Below are 14,712 nucleotides of genomic sequence, written 5' to 3'. Positions count from 1 at the left end.
CTCGCAGGGGCTACAGCAGCCAGGAGCAACAGATGCCACTTTCTCTTTCAAATGCATCCTGCCAGGCAGGGGGGCCCCATTGCAACTCATCTGTCTGGAGGCACCCCCTGTGCTAATAGCAGTAGGGGACTGTAGGAGCCAGCGGTGGCCCACACAACTTGCATTCCTCAGTTCCCCAACCTAGTTCTCCTTTCCCCCATTATTTCTGTGAGCTCTTGAAAGCCTTCCAAACATCCTTTTATTTTTTGCTGAGATAGCAAGAGTGGGAGAGGCAGATGGCCTGGAGCTGTGCTCTCAACATTCTGTGAGTTCTGACCTTCACCTTCACCTTCATCTTTATACCGTCAGCATCTGGGTCTGCTGGCCTGAAGGCTTTCTCTGGCTGCAGGAGCATGCTCAGCCCACACACAGGCAGGCCAAGGTGCCAGGGAGGTAACACCTGTAGGAGCAAATGGAACTGGAGCCCGATGGCCCGGCTGGCTTCTCACCTTTGGTGGGACACGGGTGAGGAGTGTTCCACACGGTTTCTCCAAGGTCCACTGGGTTTGAGCTCCAGTGCCCAGGTAGTCACCTGCCCATTAGCACTCCCTGAAGGGGCACCTTCCCTTTCCTGCCCAGCTTCACCACTCCCCAAATGGGGCTTCCTGGTATCCCCTCCCAAATTATTCCCTGCCCTCAAATTCTGTCAGATCCATGCTGTGGGTTGAACTGTGTCCCCCAAAAGATACATCCAACCCCTAACTCCTGGTCCTTGTGAATGGGACCTTATTTGGAAACAGGTTCATTACAGGTATAATTAGTCAAAATAAGATGAAGTCATGCTGGAGGTGGGTGGGTAGTTAATATGACCGGTGTCCTTATAAGAAAAGGAGAAGAGGCCAGGCATGGTGGCTCACACCTGTTATCCCAGCACTTTGGGAGGCCGAGGTGGACAAAGCGAGGTCAGGAGTTCGAGACCAGCTTGGCCAACATGGCGAAACCCTGTCTCTACTAAAAATACAAAAATTAGCTGGGCGTGGTAGTGCATGCCTGTAATCACAGCTACTTGGGAGGCTGAGGCAGGAGAATCACTTGAACCCCGGAGGCAAGGTGGAGGTTGCAGTGAACCGAGATCGTGCCATTGCACTCCAGCCTGGGCGACAGAATGAGACTTCATCTCCCAAAACAAAAACAAAAACAAAACAAAGGAGAAGAGACACAGAAGCAGAGACACATGGAGAGAAAGCCACACAAAGACAGAGAGTTGCAGAGATCAGAGTGATGTGTCTATAAGCCAGAGAACACGGGGGACTGCCAGCCACCGCTGGAAGCTGGGAGAGGCATGGAAAGGTTTTCTCCTTAGAGCCTCCACAAAGGAACCAAGCCTGCCAAACACCTGGATCTTGGCCTTCTGGCTTCCAGAGCTGGGAAAGAATCCATTTCTGTTGTTGGAAGCCCCCAGTGTGTGGCATTCTGTTGCAGCTCCCTGGGACACGAATCCAGTCTGCTCTGGGAGTGAAGGGAGTTAGCTTCTGTTGATTGCAGCTGGCAACCCTGATTGAGAGACATTTCACAGACAAGGAAAGTGAGACCATTGAAGAGAATGACTTACCTGTGCTGTTTGGCTGGGGGGACAGGTGGGGCTATCACTATATCCCCAGTCTCTGGGAGCTTTCTCTGCTCCTCGAACCATGTGAGCTCACACCCTGCAGGACTTCATCATCAAGACTATTAAGATGCTTCTGTCTTGGGGGTCAGCGGGTGCTCAGTGGGCTCCGGAGACCCCCAGCAGCACCCAAGAGGGAGTCTCCAGGGCTCATGGTTGAGAATCCCATAAAAGCCCAGGAGCTGCTGGGGTGCTGGAGAAAGGGGGGTATGTCGTACTGATGTGAAGCAAACTCATTGTAACCTTGGCCACACCCTGGTGTCTAGCCCAGAACCTGGCATGGATGGGCGAGTGGAAGGAATGAAAAGTCCATGAATAGCTGACTTTTGGGGGGACCTTGGACAAATCACTTTCTCCTTGCCGGGCCTGAGATTCCTCATCTGAGGTTCCAGCCCTGAAATTCCAAGCAGACATCAACGAGTAAAGAAGCATCCCAGGTCCCTGCGTGGTTATCACCCAGGAGAGGGAGACAGGAAAGCAGGACACCTCTGTGCCAGGACTCACCGGCGCCACAGGGCGGAGGCAGATGGATGCCCATGGGCTGAGCACATCGCAGTCTGTCCACTCAGGGGACCAGAACTCAGCCATAGAAAGGTACGGAGCCTGGACACACACCACTGCACAGATGAACCTGGAAGACACGATGCTGAGCACACAAAGGCCACAGGCATGTGGCACCGTTTGGATGCAATGTCCAGAAGAGGCAAATCCAGCAGGATGGGAAGGAGATTCCTGGTTGCCAGGGACTGGGGGAGGGAGGAATAGGGGGCAGCTGTCTGATGAGAACAGAGGTTTTGCCTGGGGTGATGAAAAAGCCGCAGAAATAGCTCATGGAGGTGATTGCACACATCATGAATCCAATTAATGCCACCAACTCGCACACTTAAGATGACTGAAATGGAAAATTGCATGTTATATTTATTTTACCACAATAATTTTTTCTAAAAAGCAGCGAGAACCTGAGGCACCTCTCAGGAATTCTGTGGTGGCACATAGAGTCCTGTGAGTTCTCTGTGTCCCCAGCACCAAGAGGCAGCCTTTCAGCAAGTGTCCGCGCACGGTGCCCACTCCGGCTCGTGGGCTATGGCAGCTTCATGCCCACCTCCTCCGAGGCCTCTCCGCGAACGCCTCGTTATGATTTCCCTTAAGCGTTTGCATAACAGCCCAGCTCTTCCTTCTTGGCATTTAGCTCTGTTGTTGTTATTGGTATGATTTGTTTAGGTTTCTCTCTAACTGCTTTTGCAGATGACCACAAAAAGCAATTCGTTCGTCTTATCTGTGTGCTGTTTTGTGCGGTGTCTGTGACTTGTCCTGAAACTGAGCCACGTGAAGGCAGGGCCAATGTCTTCTGATTTAACTCGGAACTCCCCATTTCCCGCCCAGTGCCTGAAATGCAGTGGGCCTGGGAATTATGAATTTACTATTGAATGAATGAATAAATTATGTTAAAACTTTCCGGAACAGAATAGATGGGATGGAAAGTTCTAGAGGACTCTCGGGTGCACTGATTGACAACGACATTGTCGGGAAGAGTTGGTCGAGTTTGCAGTCTTGTGAATTTCTTTCTTTTTTTTTTGGTCTCCCTCTGAGGAAGTCCTATTAACCTTGTGCCAAATTCTGTCCCCAGGGCCCAGTGCTAAGGGCGCCGGGCACCAGGAAATGGCATTCATCTACGCACGCTGAACTCTAAGCCCACAGTTCCAGGGAGAGACATATTTTTAGATGTTTGACGTCCAAATTCCAGAGGAAGAGCAAGTAATGCTTAGAGGAAAATTGGCTTTCTTCCTCCACCATGCAAACCAGTGCTGGGGTGCATTTCTATTGGTCTGGCTGCTAAGCTGCTGGAACTTTCCAAAGAAGGGTAAAAGCTCCTGCATGTGGAAGGAAGGGGGTGGTGAGCACTGAGGGAGGGATGTGGGTAGATTTGGTGGCAGCTCTGGAGATTGGATTCTTTTTCCCTAAATGGAAATGGTTTAAAATTCTTCTACTGATTATTAAAAGAACGATGTTTACTGTAAAAAAAAAATTCAGACAACACAGAAAGTTATAAATTAGTAAAAATGATCTGAATTCTTCCTCCAAGAAGAATTCTGGTGACCAAACTCTGGTGACATTCTGGGGCATCTGTCTAGATTGTTTCATGAAGCAGTTACAGCACACATGTTTCTTCTTAGTGGTATTTTATTCATACTGATTCAAATTTCTTGTATTGAAATGAAGTTCACATGACAGACAATTCACCCTTTCAAATGTACAATTCAGTGGTGTTTAGTATATTCACAGGGTCGTGCCTACAGGCAACCCCACAGCCATTAGCCTTCAGTTCTTCTTCTCTCTTCCTGCAGCCTCTGGCAACCACCAATCTACTTTCTGTCTTTATGGATCTGCCTTTTGTAGACGTTTCATAGAAATGGAATCATCCAGTATGTGCTATTTGGTGTCTGGCCTATTCACACTGTTTTATGTGTTGCATTTTCACTTAATAATCTGTGGGAAGTATGTTAACATGGTAGATTGGCATCTTCCTTTCTTTTCTTTTTTTTTTTTTTTTTTTGAGACGAAGTCTCAGTCTGTTGCCCAGGCTGGAATGCAGTGGCACAATCTCGGCTCACCCCAAGTAGCTGGGATTACAGGCACCCGCCACCATGCCTGGCTAATTTTTTGTATTTTTAGTAGAGAGGAGGTTTCACCATCTTGGTCAGGCTGGTCTTGAACTCCTGACCTTGTGATCCACCCACCTCGGCCACCCAAAGTGCTGGGATTACAGGCGTGAGCCACTGCGCCTGGCCGGGCATCTTCCTTTCTAAGGCCTGTATGGTGTTCCCTGTGCCTGGATACTTATGTATCCAGCCTCCTTTGGTTACACATCCAGCTTGTTTGCTTTAATAGAATCTGGACTTCGGCTTGCTGAATTAGGGTTCCCACTGCCGGAGCCCAGAATGGGCATTTCCCCACCTGCTTCCTAGGGATATCAGTGGCAGAATGGCTTTGCAAATCTATTTTTGTTCATCTATATGAACAAAATAGCCACCAGGTCGAAAATCTTAAGGGAATCTTTTTTTTTTTTTTTTTCTGAGACCGAGTTTCACTCTTGTCACCCAGGCTGGATTGCAGTGGTGCCATCTCAGTTCACTGCAACCTCTGCCTCCCTGGTTCAAGTGATTCTCCTGCCTCAGCCTCCTGAGTAGCTGGGATTATAGGCGCCCGCCACCACACCTGGCTAATTTTTGTATTTTTAGTCGAGACAGGGTTCCACCATATTGGCCAGGCTGGTCTCGAACTCCTGACCTCAGGTGATCCACCTGCCTTGGCCTCCCAAAGTGCTGGGATTGTAGGTGTGAGCCACCGCACCCGGCCGGGAATCATTTTTATCCAGGTAAGGCATACAGAACTGGAGAGCTCTTATCTGAGTTGTACCATGAATGTGTGCTCAGTGGCTGCTTTGAAATAGACTTACCATACAATCCCTGAGCAGGAATGAAAATAAAAGCTGCAAATCACGGGTTGCTCTGTGGTTTTCACGAAAGTGTCGTCCGTCTGGGGTGAGTGTCCTCCTTTCTCAGAGGGATTTCATGTGGCATTATTTTGTTTTCATCTGAGAGGCAACATAAGCTGGGAGGGAAGGGCTGCAAAGAAGGGGCCAGGACAAATGTGTACCTGGGGCCCCCCATTTTGACTCCATCCTGAGCTGGGGAGGGCAGAGGGAACACTTTGGGAGGGGGAGGGAGCCCCTGGACTGAAGGAATGGGAAGAAATTGACAGGCACCGCTGGGAAGCAACTCCCAGTTCCAGGCTCCTGGGTCAGGAATGCCCCTGGAGGAGTAGGACAGACCCAGGTTCGAATTCTGCCTCTGACACTTCACAGCTGCTTGCTTTTGGGCAAATGCTTTTAGTTTTTTTTTGTACCTCAGTTTCCTCATCAGTAAAGTGGGTTTAGAATAGCAGCAGCCCCAGAGGGTGACACTGAAGATTTGATATATGAGGACCCAGCACAGCATCGGCTCACAGTAAGAGCTTACTAAATGCTGCCTCCCTTGCCATGAGCTTGAATCACACAGCCCAGGCTCTAAGCCTGGTGTCTTTGTATGGTGACCGCGTACCTCCGTTTCCTCACCTATGCAATGGGGACAGCAGTGGTACCTACCGGAGAGGGCTGGAGGCAACTTCAGGTGATCCTCCGAGGCAATGCTCTTGCACGCGCTGGGTGGCTGTTTCCGCATGGCCCCTTCTCTTAGGAACCTGCGAGTTGTTTGCCCTGGTCTTATCCAGAAATGAGGAGGTTATCCAATCCCACATTTCACTGGTGGGTTTGCTGGTGGGTTTCTTGTATGTGTATCTGCAGCCTCAGCTGGATTGGAGCTCCTTAGGTTTCCTTTGCACCTGCTGAGCATCTAACCTAACTCGGAACGCTTCCTAACTCTTTTTCACAGCTGAGCTTACTCATCCTTTCGGGCAAGAACTTAGGAGCCATATCCCAAGATGGAAGGGACCGAAGCTCATGACCTCTTATACAGCAAAGGCTGCTTTGCACGGGGATTAAGGGCTCAGGTGTAGGAATCCAACACGTCTGGGTTTGAACCCCACGCTATGCTATGAACCCCATCTCCATGCTATGGAGATGGTGGGCGTTCACTAAATCATCAGTGAGTGAATTGAGGGAGGATACAGGGGAAGTGAAGAAAGACTGGAAGAGATGAAGAATGAAGTTACTATGAGACGAGAGGCTTCTGAGTCCATTGATTAAAAATAATAAAAGGAGCCAGGCATGGTGGCTGACACTTGTAACACCAGTACTTTGGGAGGCTGAAGCGGGCAGATCACCTGAGCTCAGGAGTTCAAGACCAGCCTGGGCAACAAGGCAAAACCCCATCTCTACTAAAAATACAAAAAATTAGCCAGGCGTGGTGGTGGGCACCTGTAGTCCCAGCTACTTGGGAGGCTGAAGCATGAGAACTGATTGAGCCTGGGAGGCGGAGGTTGCAGTGAGCCAAGATCGTGCCCTTGCACTCCAGCCTGGGTGACAGAGTGAGACCTTATCTCAATAATAATAAAAGAAATAAAAATCAAGTGAACTATGGATTAGCATTGCCAGTGCTGAGCCGAGCACACACAGGTGTGATCTCTTTTGATCTTCACCACAAACACCGGCAGCAGGTATTACTTTTGTGTCTATTTTGCAGATGAGGCTCAGATAAGTTAGTGACTTTCCTGCATGATCACACAGCCGTGGGGTTCAAACCCAGACGTGTTGGATTCCTACACCTGAGCCCTTAATCCCCGTGCAAAGCAGCCTTTGCTGTATAAGAGGTCATGAGCTTCGGTCCCTTCCATCTTGGGATATGGCTCCTAAGTTCTTGCCCGAAAGGATGAGGAAGCTCAGCTGTGAAAAAGAGTTAGGAAGCGTTCCGAGTGGAAGGAACAGCATGCGGAAGGCTCCAAGGCCAGGTGGAGCAGCGAGTCTTCAGAAACTGAGGACGGCAGAGTCCAGCTTTACATTTTGAAAGCATCCCTCCTCATCTCTGGAGTGTGGGATATTAAGACCCACTCCCCTAGTTCACATCCACATTAAGTGAGCATAGGAGTGTGATGATGCTTGCCCATAGCACAGCCTTACACAAACACAAAGGGCTGCCCTTGCACCTGTGTAGGACCCCCCGCTCTCCAGAACCCACTGCACAGGGCCCATGTGCAGATCAGCCAGTTAATGCGTGTTAGGCACTTAGAAGGGTGCCCAGCAAGCTGCCAGGGTGTGTTGACCATCATCATCCTCATCTTCATCATCATCATCATCACAGCTTTTATTCCACCCAAAGAATACGTACTGAGTACTTGCTATGTGCCAGGCACTGCTCTAGGAGCCAGGGACACAGGTCAGAACAAAACCAAGTTCCTGTCCCTAGGAGGGAGAAAAACAGCAAACCAATGAGTTCCTAAATACACAGTCCACCGAAGAGTGATGAGGGGTGTGAAGCTCCACCAACAGGGAGAGGAGGAAGAGAGGGCTGTGTGAGCAGACCCCGAGGAGGTGAGAGCCAGGCAGATATGGTGGGTGGGTGGGGAAAGAGCCAGTGCAAAGGCCCAGAGGTGGGACTGGGTGGCTGGAGAGAATGAGTCAGGAGGGGAGTGCTGGAAGAGACGTCAGAGACGTGGAGGAGGTCACGGACGCCAATTGCAGTCCAACCTCCAGGCCAAGAACCTTGGCTGTTGACTCCTTTAACCCTTGGGGGCCAGGAATAAATTGGAGGGTAAGCTGTTTGTTTCTCTGAGTAAAAGTTCTCTCTCAGAACTCCAGAAAATACCCTTTGTTTAGAACCCTCTTTGAGTGTCACCTTGCGTGACATGAAATATTTTTCAAAACATGTAATCCTTTAATCTGGACCTCTCAGTGAAATCAGTGCTTTATCACTCACGACCATCTGTTGTTTCAGCCACGCAGTAAATAACTCAGTAAATAAGATGGGGCTTCTCAGGCGCTTATCTCTTCGTTCTCTCCAAATTCTGAGAAACGACATTTGAATTTTCCTCTGAGACAGGGGCGCATCTAAAATTGATCTCTGCGTACCCTCCCGTCTGGGGCTGCCATTAAGGAAGTCACGGGACTGGGAGGCATTTGAGGTGGCTGAAAAGTGTTTTGCTTCTGATCACCCGGTTCCATTAAATTTCATAAATGAGGCTTGATGGAAAAATAAGCTGGGCAGAAAAGTAAGCCACTCCCTCTCGACGACGTACGGTGCATTCTTAACCACCCTCCGAAGGAGGCTGGGGCGGCTGTCATCTTAGATGAGGATTAAAAATAGTGGACCCCATCATGGGTCCAATTTAGTTAATTCCACAGCGAGTGAACTAAGAGCTAATGGCATGGGATTATACACCTGCTGCGACTGGAAAGTTATTAGTGATGGTTACAGGGGTGAGGGAGATTGGGCGGAGAAGGGGGTGATAAAAGGACTGATCCATGCTCTGGTCTCCCTTCTGTCTTTGGGGAAAACCACTCACCTCCTTAAGGCCTCGTCTCCATATCCACCAAATACCAGCTTAGTGGTCATTTTCAGTTTTCGTGAATTTAACAGCCAATGTCTACAAGAGTGAAAAGAGGGGTTCTTTGGGTGAAGCCCTCCCCAGGCTTTCCTGCCGCACAGGCCCCCCTCCTGCTTGGCCATTCCTGCTCTCCACCCCTCATGCCCTCAGTCTCAGGCCCTGAGGCTCCCTGGGGGCAGCTGAAAACCTCTGGCCTTGGTGATCCCACCGGTTCCCAGGGGCAACAGGCCAGGACCTGTTCCCGGGGACCTGCTGCCCCCTGCAGGGCATTGGCGGCACCGCGTGCAGTTTGCAGCTACCCAGATAGGGACGCAGGACTGCGCTCCGCCCCAGCCAGGCAGGGAGAGACACAGCCTCTGCTCTCAGTGTGGGGTGGCGAGGGCCTAAAAATGAAGAAGGATCATACTAGAAACATCCTGACGAGTCTGGGGAAAGCTGCCCTCAGAAGGCCGTTTAAGCTGAGGACTGAAGGGTGGTTTGGCCAGTAGAAGCGGATGGGAAGCCTTCCAGGCAGAGGACCAGCATGTGGCGATGAAGATCAGTGGCACTGTGCTAGACACCAGCCTGGGTATAGACAGCGTCCTTGGTGTAGATGCCATCCTGGGCATAGACGCCAGCCTGGGTGTAGACTCAGGGTACCCCAGGAGGGAAGTTCTATAGGGGGAAACTGATGCTTGCCCACAGTCACACAGCAAGTGAGTGGCAGAGAGGATTTAAGCCCTAGAACCGGGATTTGAACCAAGCCCGTTGGCTGCAGAGCCCACTCTGGTTGCCCCTCTGCTCTGCTGGATGAGACAAGCTCAGTTGGAGGAAACGGTTTGAAGAGAGGAATGTGCTTGGAGGGCGTGGGGAGGAGGAAGGGCAGTTTGCTGGTGTATAAGGACAGGAGGGTCGGGGCGATGAGATGAGGCCAGTATATCCTATATCTAAGTTATCAAATTGAAAAAGTAACATGTACCTGGTTGGCACAGGGCTCGGAGGTCAAGTGGGGAGCTGGGACTTTGTCCTGAGAGTACTGGGAAGCCTCTGGGGGCTTGGAGCACAGAGGTGACCGAATCCACAGGTGCCTTTCATAAAGTCTCTTTGGGCTGCAGTTTGGAGAATGGATGGATTTGGAGGCAGCGAGCCAGGGATGAGGCCACTGTGGAGGCACTGATGGGGACTTGGGCCTGGGGTGGCATTCATTTACAGAATGTGCCTGGCAGAGGGACAGATACCAAGTTTCCAGGGGCTGCTGTTACAAATGACCACAAACTGGGGTGGGAGGGGCGGTTAAACCAACAGAAATGAATTGTCTCATGGTTCCAGGGGCCAGAAGTTCAGCATCAGTTTCACTGGACTGAGATCAAGAGGTCAGCAGAGCCGCGCCCCCCACTCCAGAGATTCCTTCCTTGCCAATCCCTCTTCCAGTGGCTGCTGGCGATGATGGTCATTCCTTGGTCTGTAGACGCCATCTCTGCCTCCCTCTTCACATGACTTTCATGTGTGTGCATGTGCATGTGTGTGTGCATGTGTGTGTGCATGTGCATGTGTGTGTGCATGCGTGTGTGTGCATGTGTGTGTGTGCGTGTGTAATCTCCCTCTGCTCTCCTTTTCTCAGACACTTGTGATGGGATTTAGGACCCACCCAGAAAATGCAGGATTATCTCCCTATGTCAGGCTCCTTAACCTAATCACGTCTGCAAAGACCCTTTTTCTTTTGCATTTAGGATTCCAGGGAGTAGGGCCTGGTGTCTTTGGGGACTTTTATTCAGCCAACTGTATGTGCACGAGGAGACACAGGAGACTCGAGGGTTACGGAGCAAGAGTGACAAGGGAGGACGGGTGTGGGACACAGAAGTGGGCAGGAGGGGGAGGGGAGGGGCGTGGCTCTACCCCTGGCCTGGGAGGGCTGGTGTTAAGGAAGCACATCCCAGCTGTAAGCACTGATTTGAGTCTGGGGGAATGGTCCCTCTGAAGACCTGAAGGAATGGGTATTCGGCAGAGGACGCAGCCTGGGCAAAGGCCAGGAGGTGACGGCGCCCACACTGTCATCAAAGCAGCTTCAGTAGCTTTGTGAGGTTCTGTGAGTCAAGTCTAGATTGAGCAGGGGCTTGGACGATGTGCTCTCACTCTGTATGGAGACCATCTTTAAATTGAAAAAGTAATGTGTACATGGTAAAAAGATATTGAACCAGTGCAGAAGAGTATACAATAGGAAGAAATCTCTCTCAGCTTTACACCCTATTCTTCTCTCCAGAGGCAGCTTTCATAATGGTTTCTTGTGTGATCTTGTGTATCCTTCCAAAAACGTTCTAAGCCTATGCCAATATATACATATTACATCTGTGTGCATTTTTGAAAACACAGATGGGGCAGAACCTACACACTGTTCCGAACTGTGGCTTTCTTCATCAGCCACCACATCCTGGCAATCTTTCATATGTGGCACATTGAGTCTTATTTCGTTTTTTGCCAACACCTTAAGGGCAGGTTTTCATGGCTGTATACTATTCCAATTTGCAGATATGCCCTATGTACTTGGCCAGCACAAGCGGGCCAGATTTTGAATATGTTGGGGGAGGATTTGTGGGGAGTTAAGTAGGCAAAGCATTTTAGATGAAGGGAACAGTTTAGGCAGAGGCCAGGAGGCAGGGCAAGCCAAGGTGGTTTTTTTCCAAGTAATCTATCCTGTATCTAACTCTGTGTGTGTGTGCGAATGTGCACAACCTGCCCACCACACACCCCATTTTCACAGAAGCAGAACAGTGTTACTGGCGTGGATGGGGTCTGGTGTCAGGGGACCCAGGGCAGTTTGCCTGGTCGTTTAAACTTTCTCAGTCTTACCTTTAAAATATTGATCTTATTGGTCACTCACCCATATTCCTGTATGTTAAGCACAGTACTATATCTTTTTTTCTTTTCTTTTCTTTTCTTTTTTTTTTTTTGAGACAGGGTCTCATTCTATTGCCCAGGCTGGAGTGCAGTGGTGTGATCACGGCTCACTGCAGCCTTGACCTCCTGGGATCAAGCCATCCTCCTGCCTCAGCTTCCCAAGTACCTAGGACTATGGGAGTGAATGAGCATGTCACGACTAATTTTTGTTTGTTTGTTTTTTAGCAAAGAAAGGGTTTCGCTATGTTGGCCAGGCTGGTCTCAAACTTCTGAGCTCAAGAGATTCACCCACCTCGATCTCCGAAAGTGCTGGGATTATAGGCGTGTGTGCCACAGTGCCTGGCCCCTATATCTTATTTTTGAACTTTTTATTACAACATAATACTTCAGGCCGGGCATGGTGGCTTAAACCTGTAATCCCAGCACTTTGGGAAGCCGAGGTGGGTGAATTACCCGAGGTCAGGAGGTCAAGACCAGCCTGACCAACATACAGAAACCCTGTCTCTACTAAAAATACAAAATTAGCCAGGTGTGGTGGCGCATGCCTGTAATCCCAGCTATTCAGGAGGCTGAGGCAGGAGAATCGCTTGAACCTGGGAGGTGGAGATTGTGGTGAACCGAGATCACGCCATTGCACTCCAGCCTGGGCAACAAGAGTGAAACTCCATCTCAAAAACAAAACAAACAAACAAAAATAATACTTCAAAGCACATAAATCCTAAGTGTTCAGCTCCACGAATTCCCACAAAATAAACACACCATGTAACCAGTCCCCAGGCCAAGAAATAGAACAGAGCCAGCCCCTAGACCACGTGTCCCCAGCCAGTCACTGTCCACCAGATTCCTGACCTCTTATGCCAGACATCATCTTGGCCTGTTTTTGAACTATAAATATAAGTGAAATCCCACTGTGGTGTTCTCTTTTGATCTGGCTTTTATCTTTTCATTATTTTCTGAGATGTTTCGAAGTTGTTGCATGGATTTAATCATGTATGTATACATATATGTATACATATATACCATATATATTATGTATTATATATAATCTATCTCTCACACAGGGCAGATACTTAAGTAATTGTCCTCCAGCGAACACACCAAGATTCGCTTATCCTTTTGCTCTGGGCTTTCAGTTATTTCGTGCGGGCTGTTATAAAGAGAACCATGGTATCGCTGACCCCCGGAGCCGCCCTCCGAGTCTGGCTCTGCCTGCTTGCTGTTTCTCACCCGAGGAAACGCAGCCTCAGAGAGGCCCTGCGCACTGGCCCTCCCCGTGCACCCTCCGGGCGGGCCGGGACTCTCCCAGAGTTGCTGACACCGCCCTCTCCCCGCAGGCCGAGGAGGTGGGCGCGCCCGGCTTCTCCCGGCAGCCCCGAGCCGACCGCTGCCCGCCGCCCCCGCGGACGATGCCCCCTGGCGCCTGCCAGGCCGTGCGCTGCCAGGCTGACTCGGAGTGCCCGCGGCACCGGCGCTGCTGCTACAACGGATGTGCCTACGCCTGCCTAGAGGCCATGCCGCCCCCGCCAGGTAGGTCCTGGGCCCGAGGGAGGGGCCTGAGGGAGAAGAACAGGTAAACAGAGCTGTCCGGGTGGGAGAGAGCCTGACTCTGGGGAGAGGAAAGAGGAACTGAGCTTTAAGCTGTGCCACCTGGGTGGGTCCCTGGCGCCTCCACTGCGCACCTGTGAACTGGGATGGGCGCTCCTTGAGCAGGGATGACGCTGCTGTGCACTTGCTGTGTGTCCCACTGCCCTTGGGGACCTGCGTTGTGGGAGACGCCCTTCCATAGAAAATACCACTTCGGGCCGGGCGCGGTGGCTCAAGCCTGTAATCCCAGCACTTTGGGAGGCCGAGACGGGCGGATCACGAGGTCAGGAGATCGAGACCATCCTGGCTAACACGGTGAAACCCCGTCTCTACTAAAAAATACAAAAAATTAGCCGGGCGAGATGGCGGGCGCCTGTAGTCCCAGCTACTCGGGAGGCTGAGGCAGGAGAATGGCGTGAACCCGGGAGGCGGAGCTTGTAGTGAGCTGAGATCCGGCCACTGCACTCCAGCCTGGGCGACAGAGCGAGACTCCGTCTCAAAAAAAAAAAAAAAAAAAAAAAAAAAAAAAAAAAAAAAAAAAAAAAAAAAAAAAGAAAATACCACTTCGTATGAAAATGGGGTGGGGTCAGGGACCCCACATGCCTCCAGGGAGCCACAGTCCAGCAGACACCCATTCCTGGGAAAATGCCCGCTGATAGGAGGATGGGGGTGCAGTGGAATTTCTCATTTAAAAGATCCAAATTCGAGGTTTTTCCTTAAAATATCGGCTGCCACCAGCTGGAACCTCAGGTGCCCCTGGATGAGGAGGTGTCCTCTAGCTTCCCACTCACCCCACCAGGCCTGCCACACTTCTCATGCCTGGTCCTGGGGTATTTGAGGTGGAGACCCCGGGTGCTTAGCAATCCAGATGGGGTGTGCCCCAGAGAGGAGCGGGTGCTTGGCTTCAGATCCACTGGCCAGCTGTGACTTTCTTAAGTCTCCTCTCCTGTGAAACGGGTGGATTACCTGAGGTCAGGAGTTCAAGACCAGCCTGGGCAAAATGGTGAAACCCCGTCTCTACTAAAAATACAAAAATTAGCTGGGCATGGTGTCAGGAGCCTATAATTCCAGCTACTTGGGAGACTGAGGCAGGAGAATCACTTGAACCCAGGAGCGGAGGTTGCAATGAGCCAAGGTTGTGCCATTGCACTCCAAGATGACAGAGTGAGACTCTGTGTCAAAAAAAAAAAAAAAAAAAAAAAAAGAGAGAGAGAAAAGAAAAGAAAAAAGGGGAAGGAAAGGGAAAGGGAAGGGACAACGTGCAGCTCACGGTGGAGCTGCCACTCGGAAGTGCTCAGTGCTGCACGGGGCTGGGAGAGGATAATGAGATGTGTGTTGAATCAGGACACCAACCTCTTGGGGAGAAACAATGTTCAGGGAGTCGTCATTGGCAGGACGGAGTTTCAGATCCCTTTTGGAAAGAAGGTTTGGGAAGGGAAGGAGGTGACCCTATGGGGGACAGTAAGTGGGGGGTAGGGTGGACAAGTAGCTATTTCCTGTGGAAAATGTGCCCTTGGGTGGAGAGAATGTGCCCCTAAGTGGGTAGGATTTGGGGCAAGGAAGTTTTCTCC

General features: G+C 50.6%; 1 protein-coding gene across 2 annotated transcripts in view; it reads left to right on the top strand.

Annotated features, from left to right (window-relative positions):
- The window catches only part of WFDC1 (WAP four-disulfide core domain 1), a 32,311-nt gene that overhangs the window by 3,202 nt on the left and 14,397 nt on the right, over nucleotides 1-14,712 (top strand). For both annotated transcript variants that reach the window (XM_010355634.2, XM_010355631.2), the window contains exon 2: nucleotides 12,892-13,084. In XM_010355634.2, the coding sequence (XP_010353936.1) occupies nucleotides 12,892-13,084 (193 nt within the window). The remainder of the gene's footprint in view (nucleotides 1-12,891; nucleotides 13,085-14,712) is intronic.

The sequence above is a fragment of the Rhinopithecus roxellana genome, chromosome 20 (assembly GCF_007565055.1).
Source record: "Rhinopithecus roxellana isolate Shanxi Qingling chromosome 20, ASM756505v1, whole genome shotgun sequence".
In the NCBI taxonomy this organism is placed as follows: domain Eukaryota; kingdom Metazoa; phylum Chordata; class Mammalia; order Primates; family Cercopithecidae; genus Rhinopithecus; species Rhinopithecus roxellana.
The sequence above is the reverse complement of the archived record's forward strand: the minus strand, read 5'-3'. Positions and strand labels throughout refer to the sequence as shown.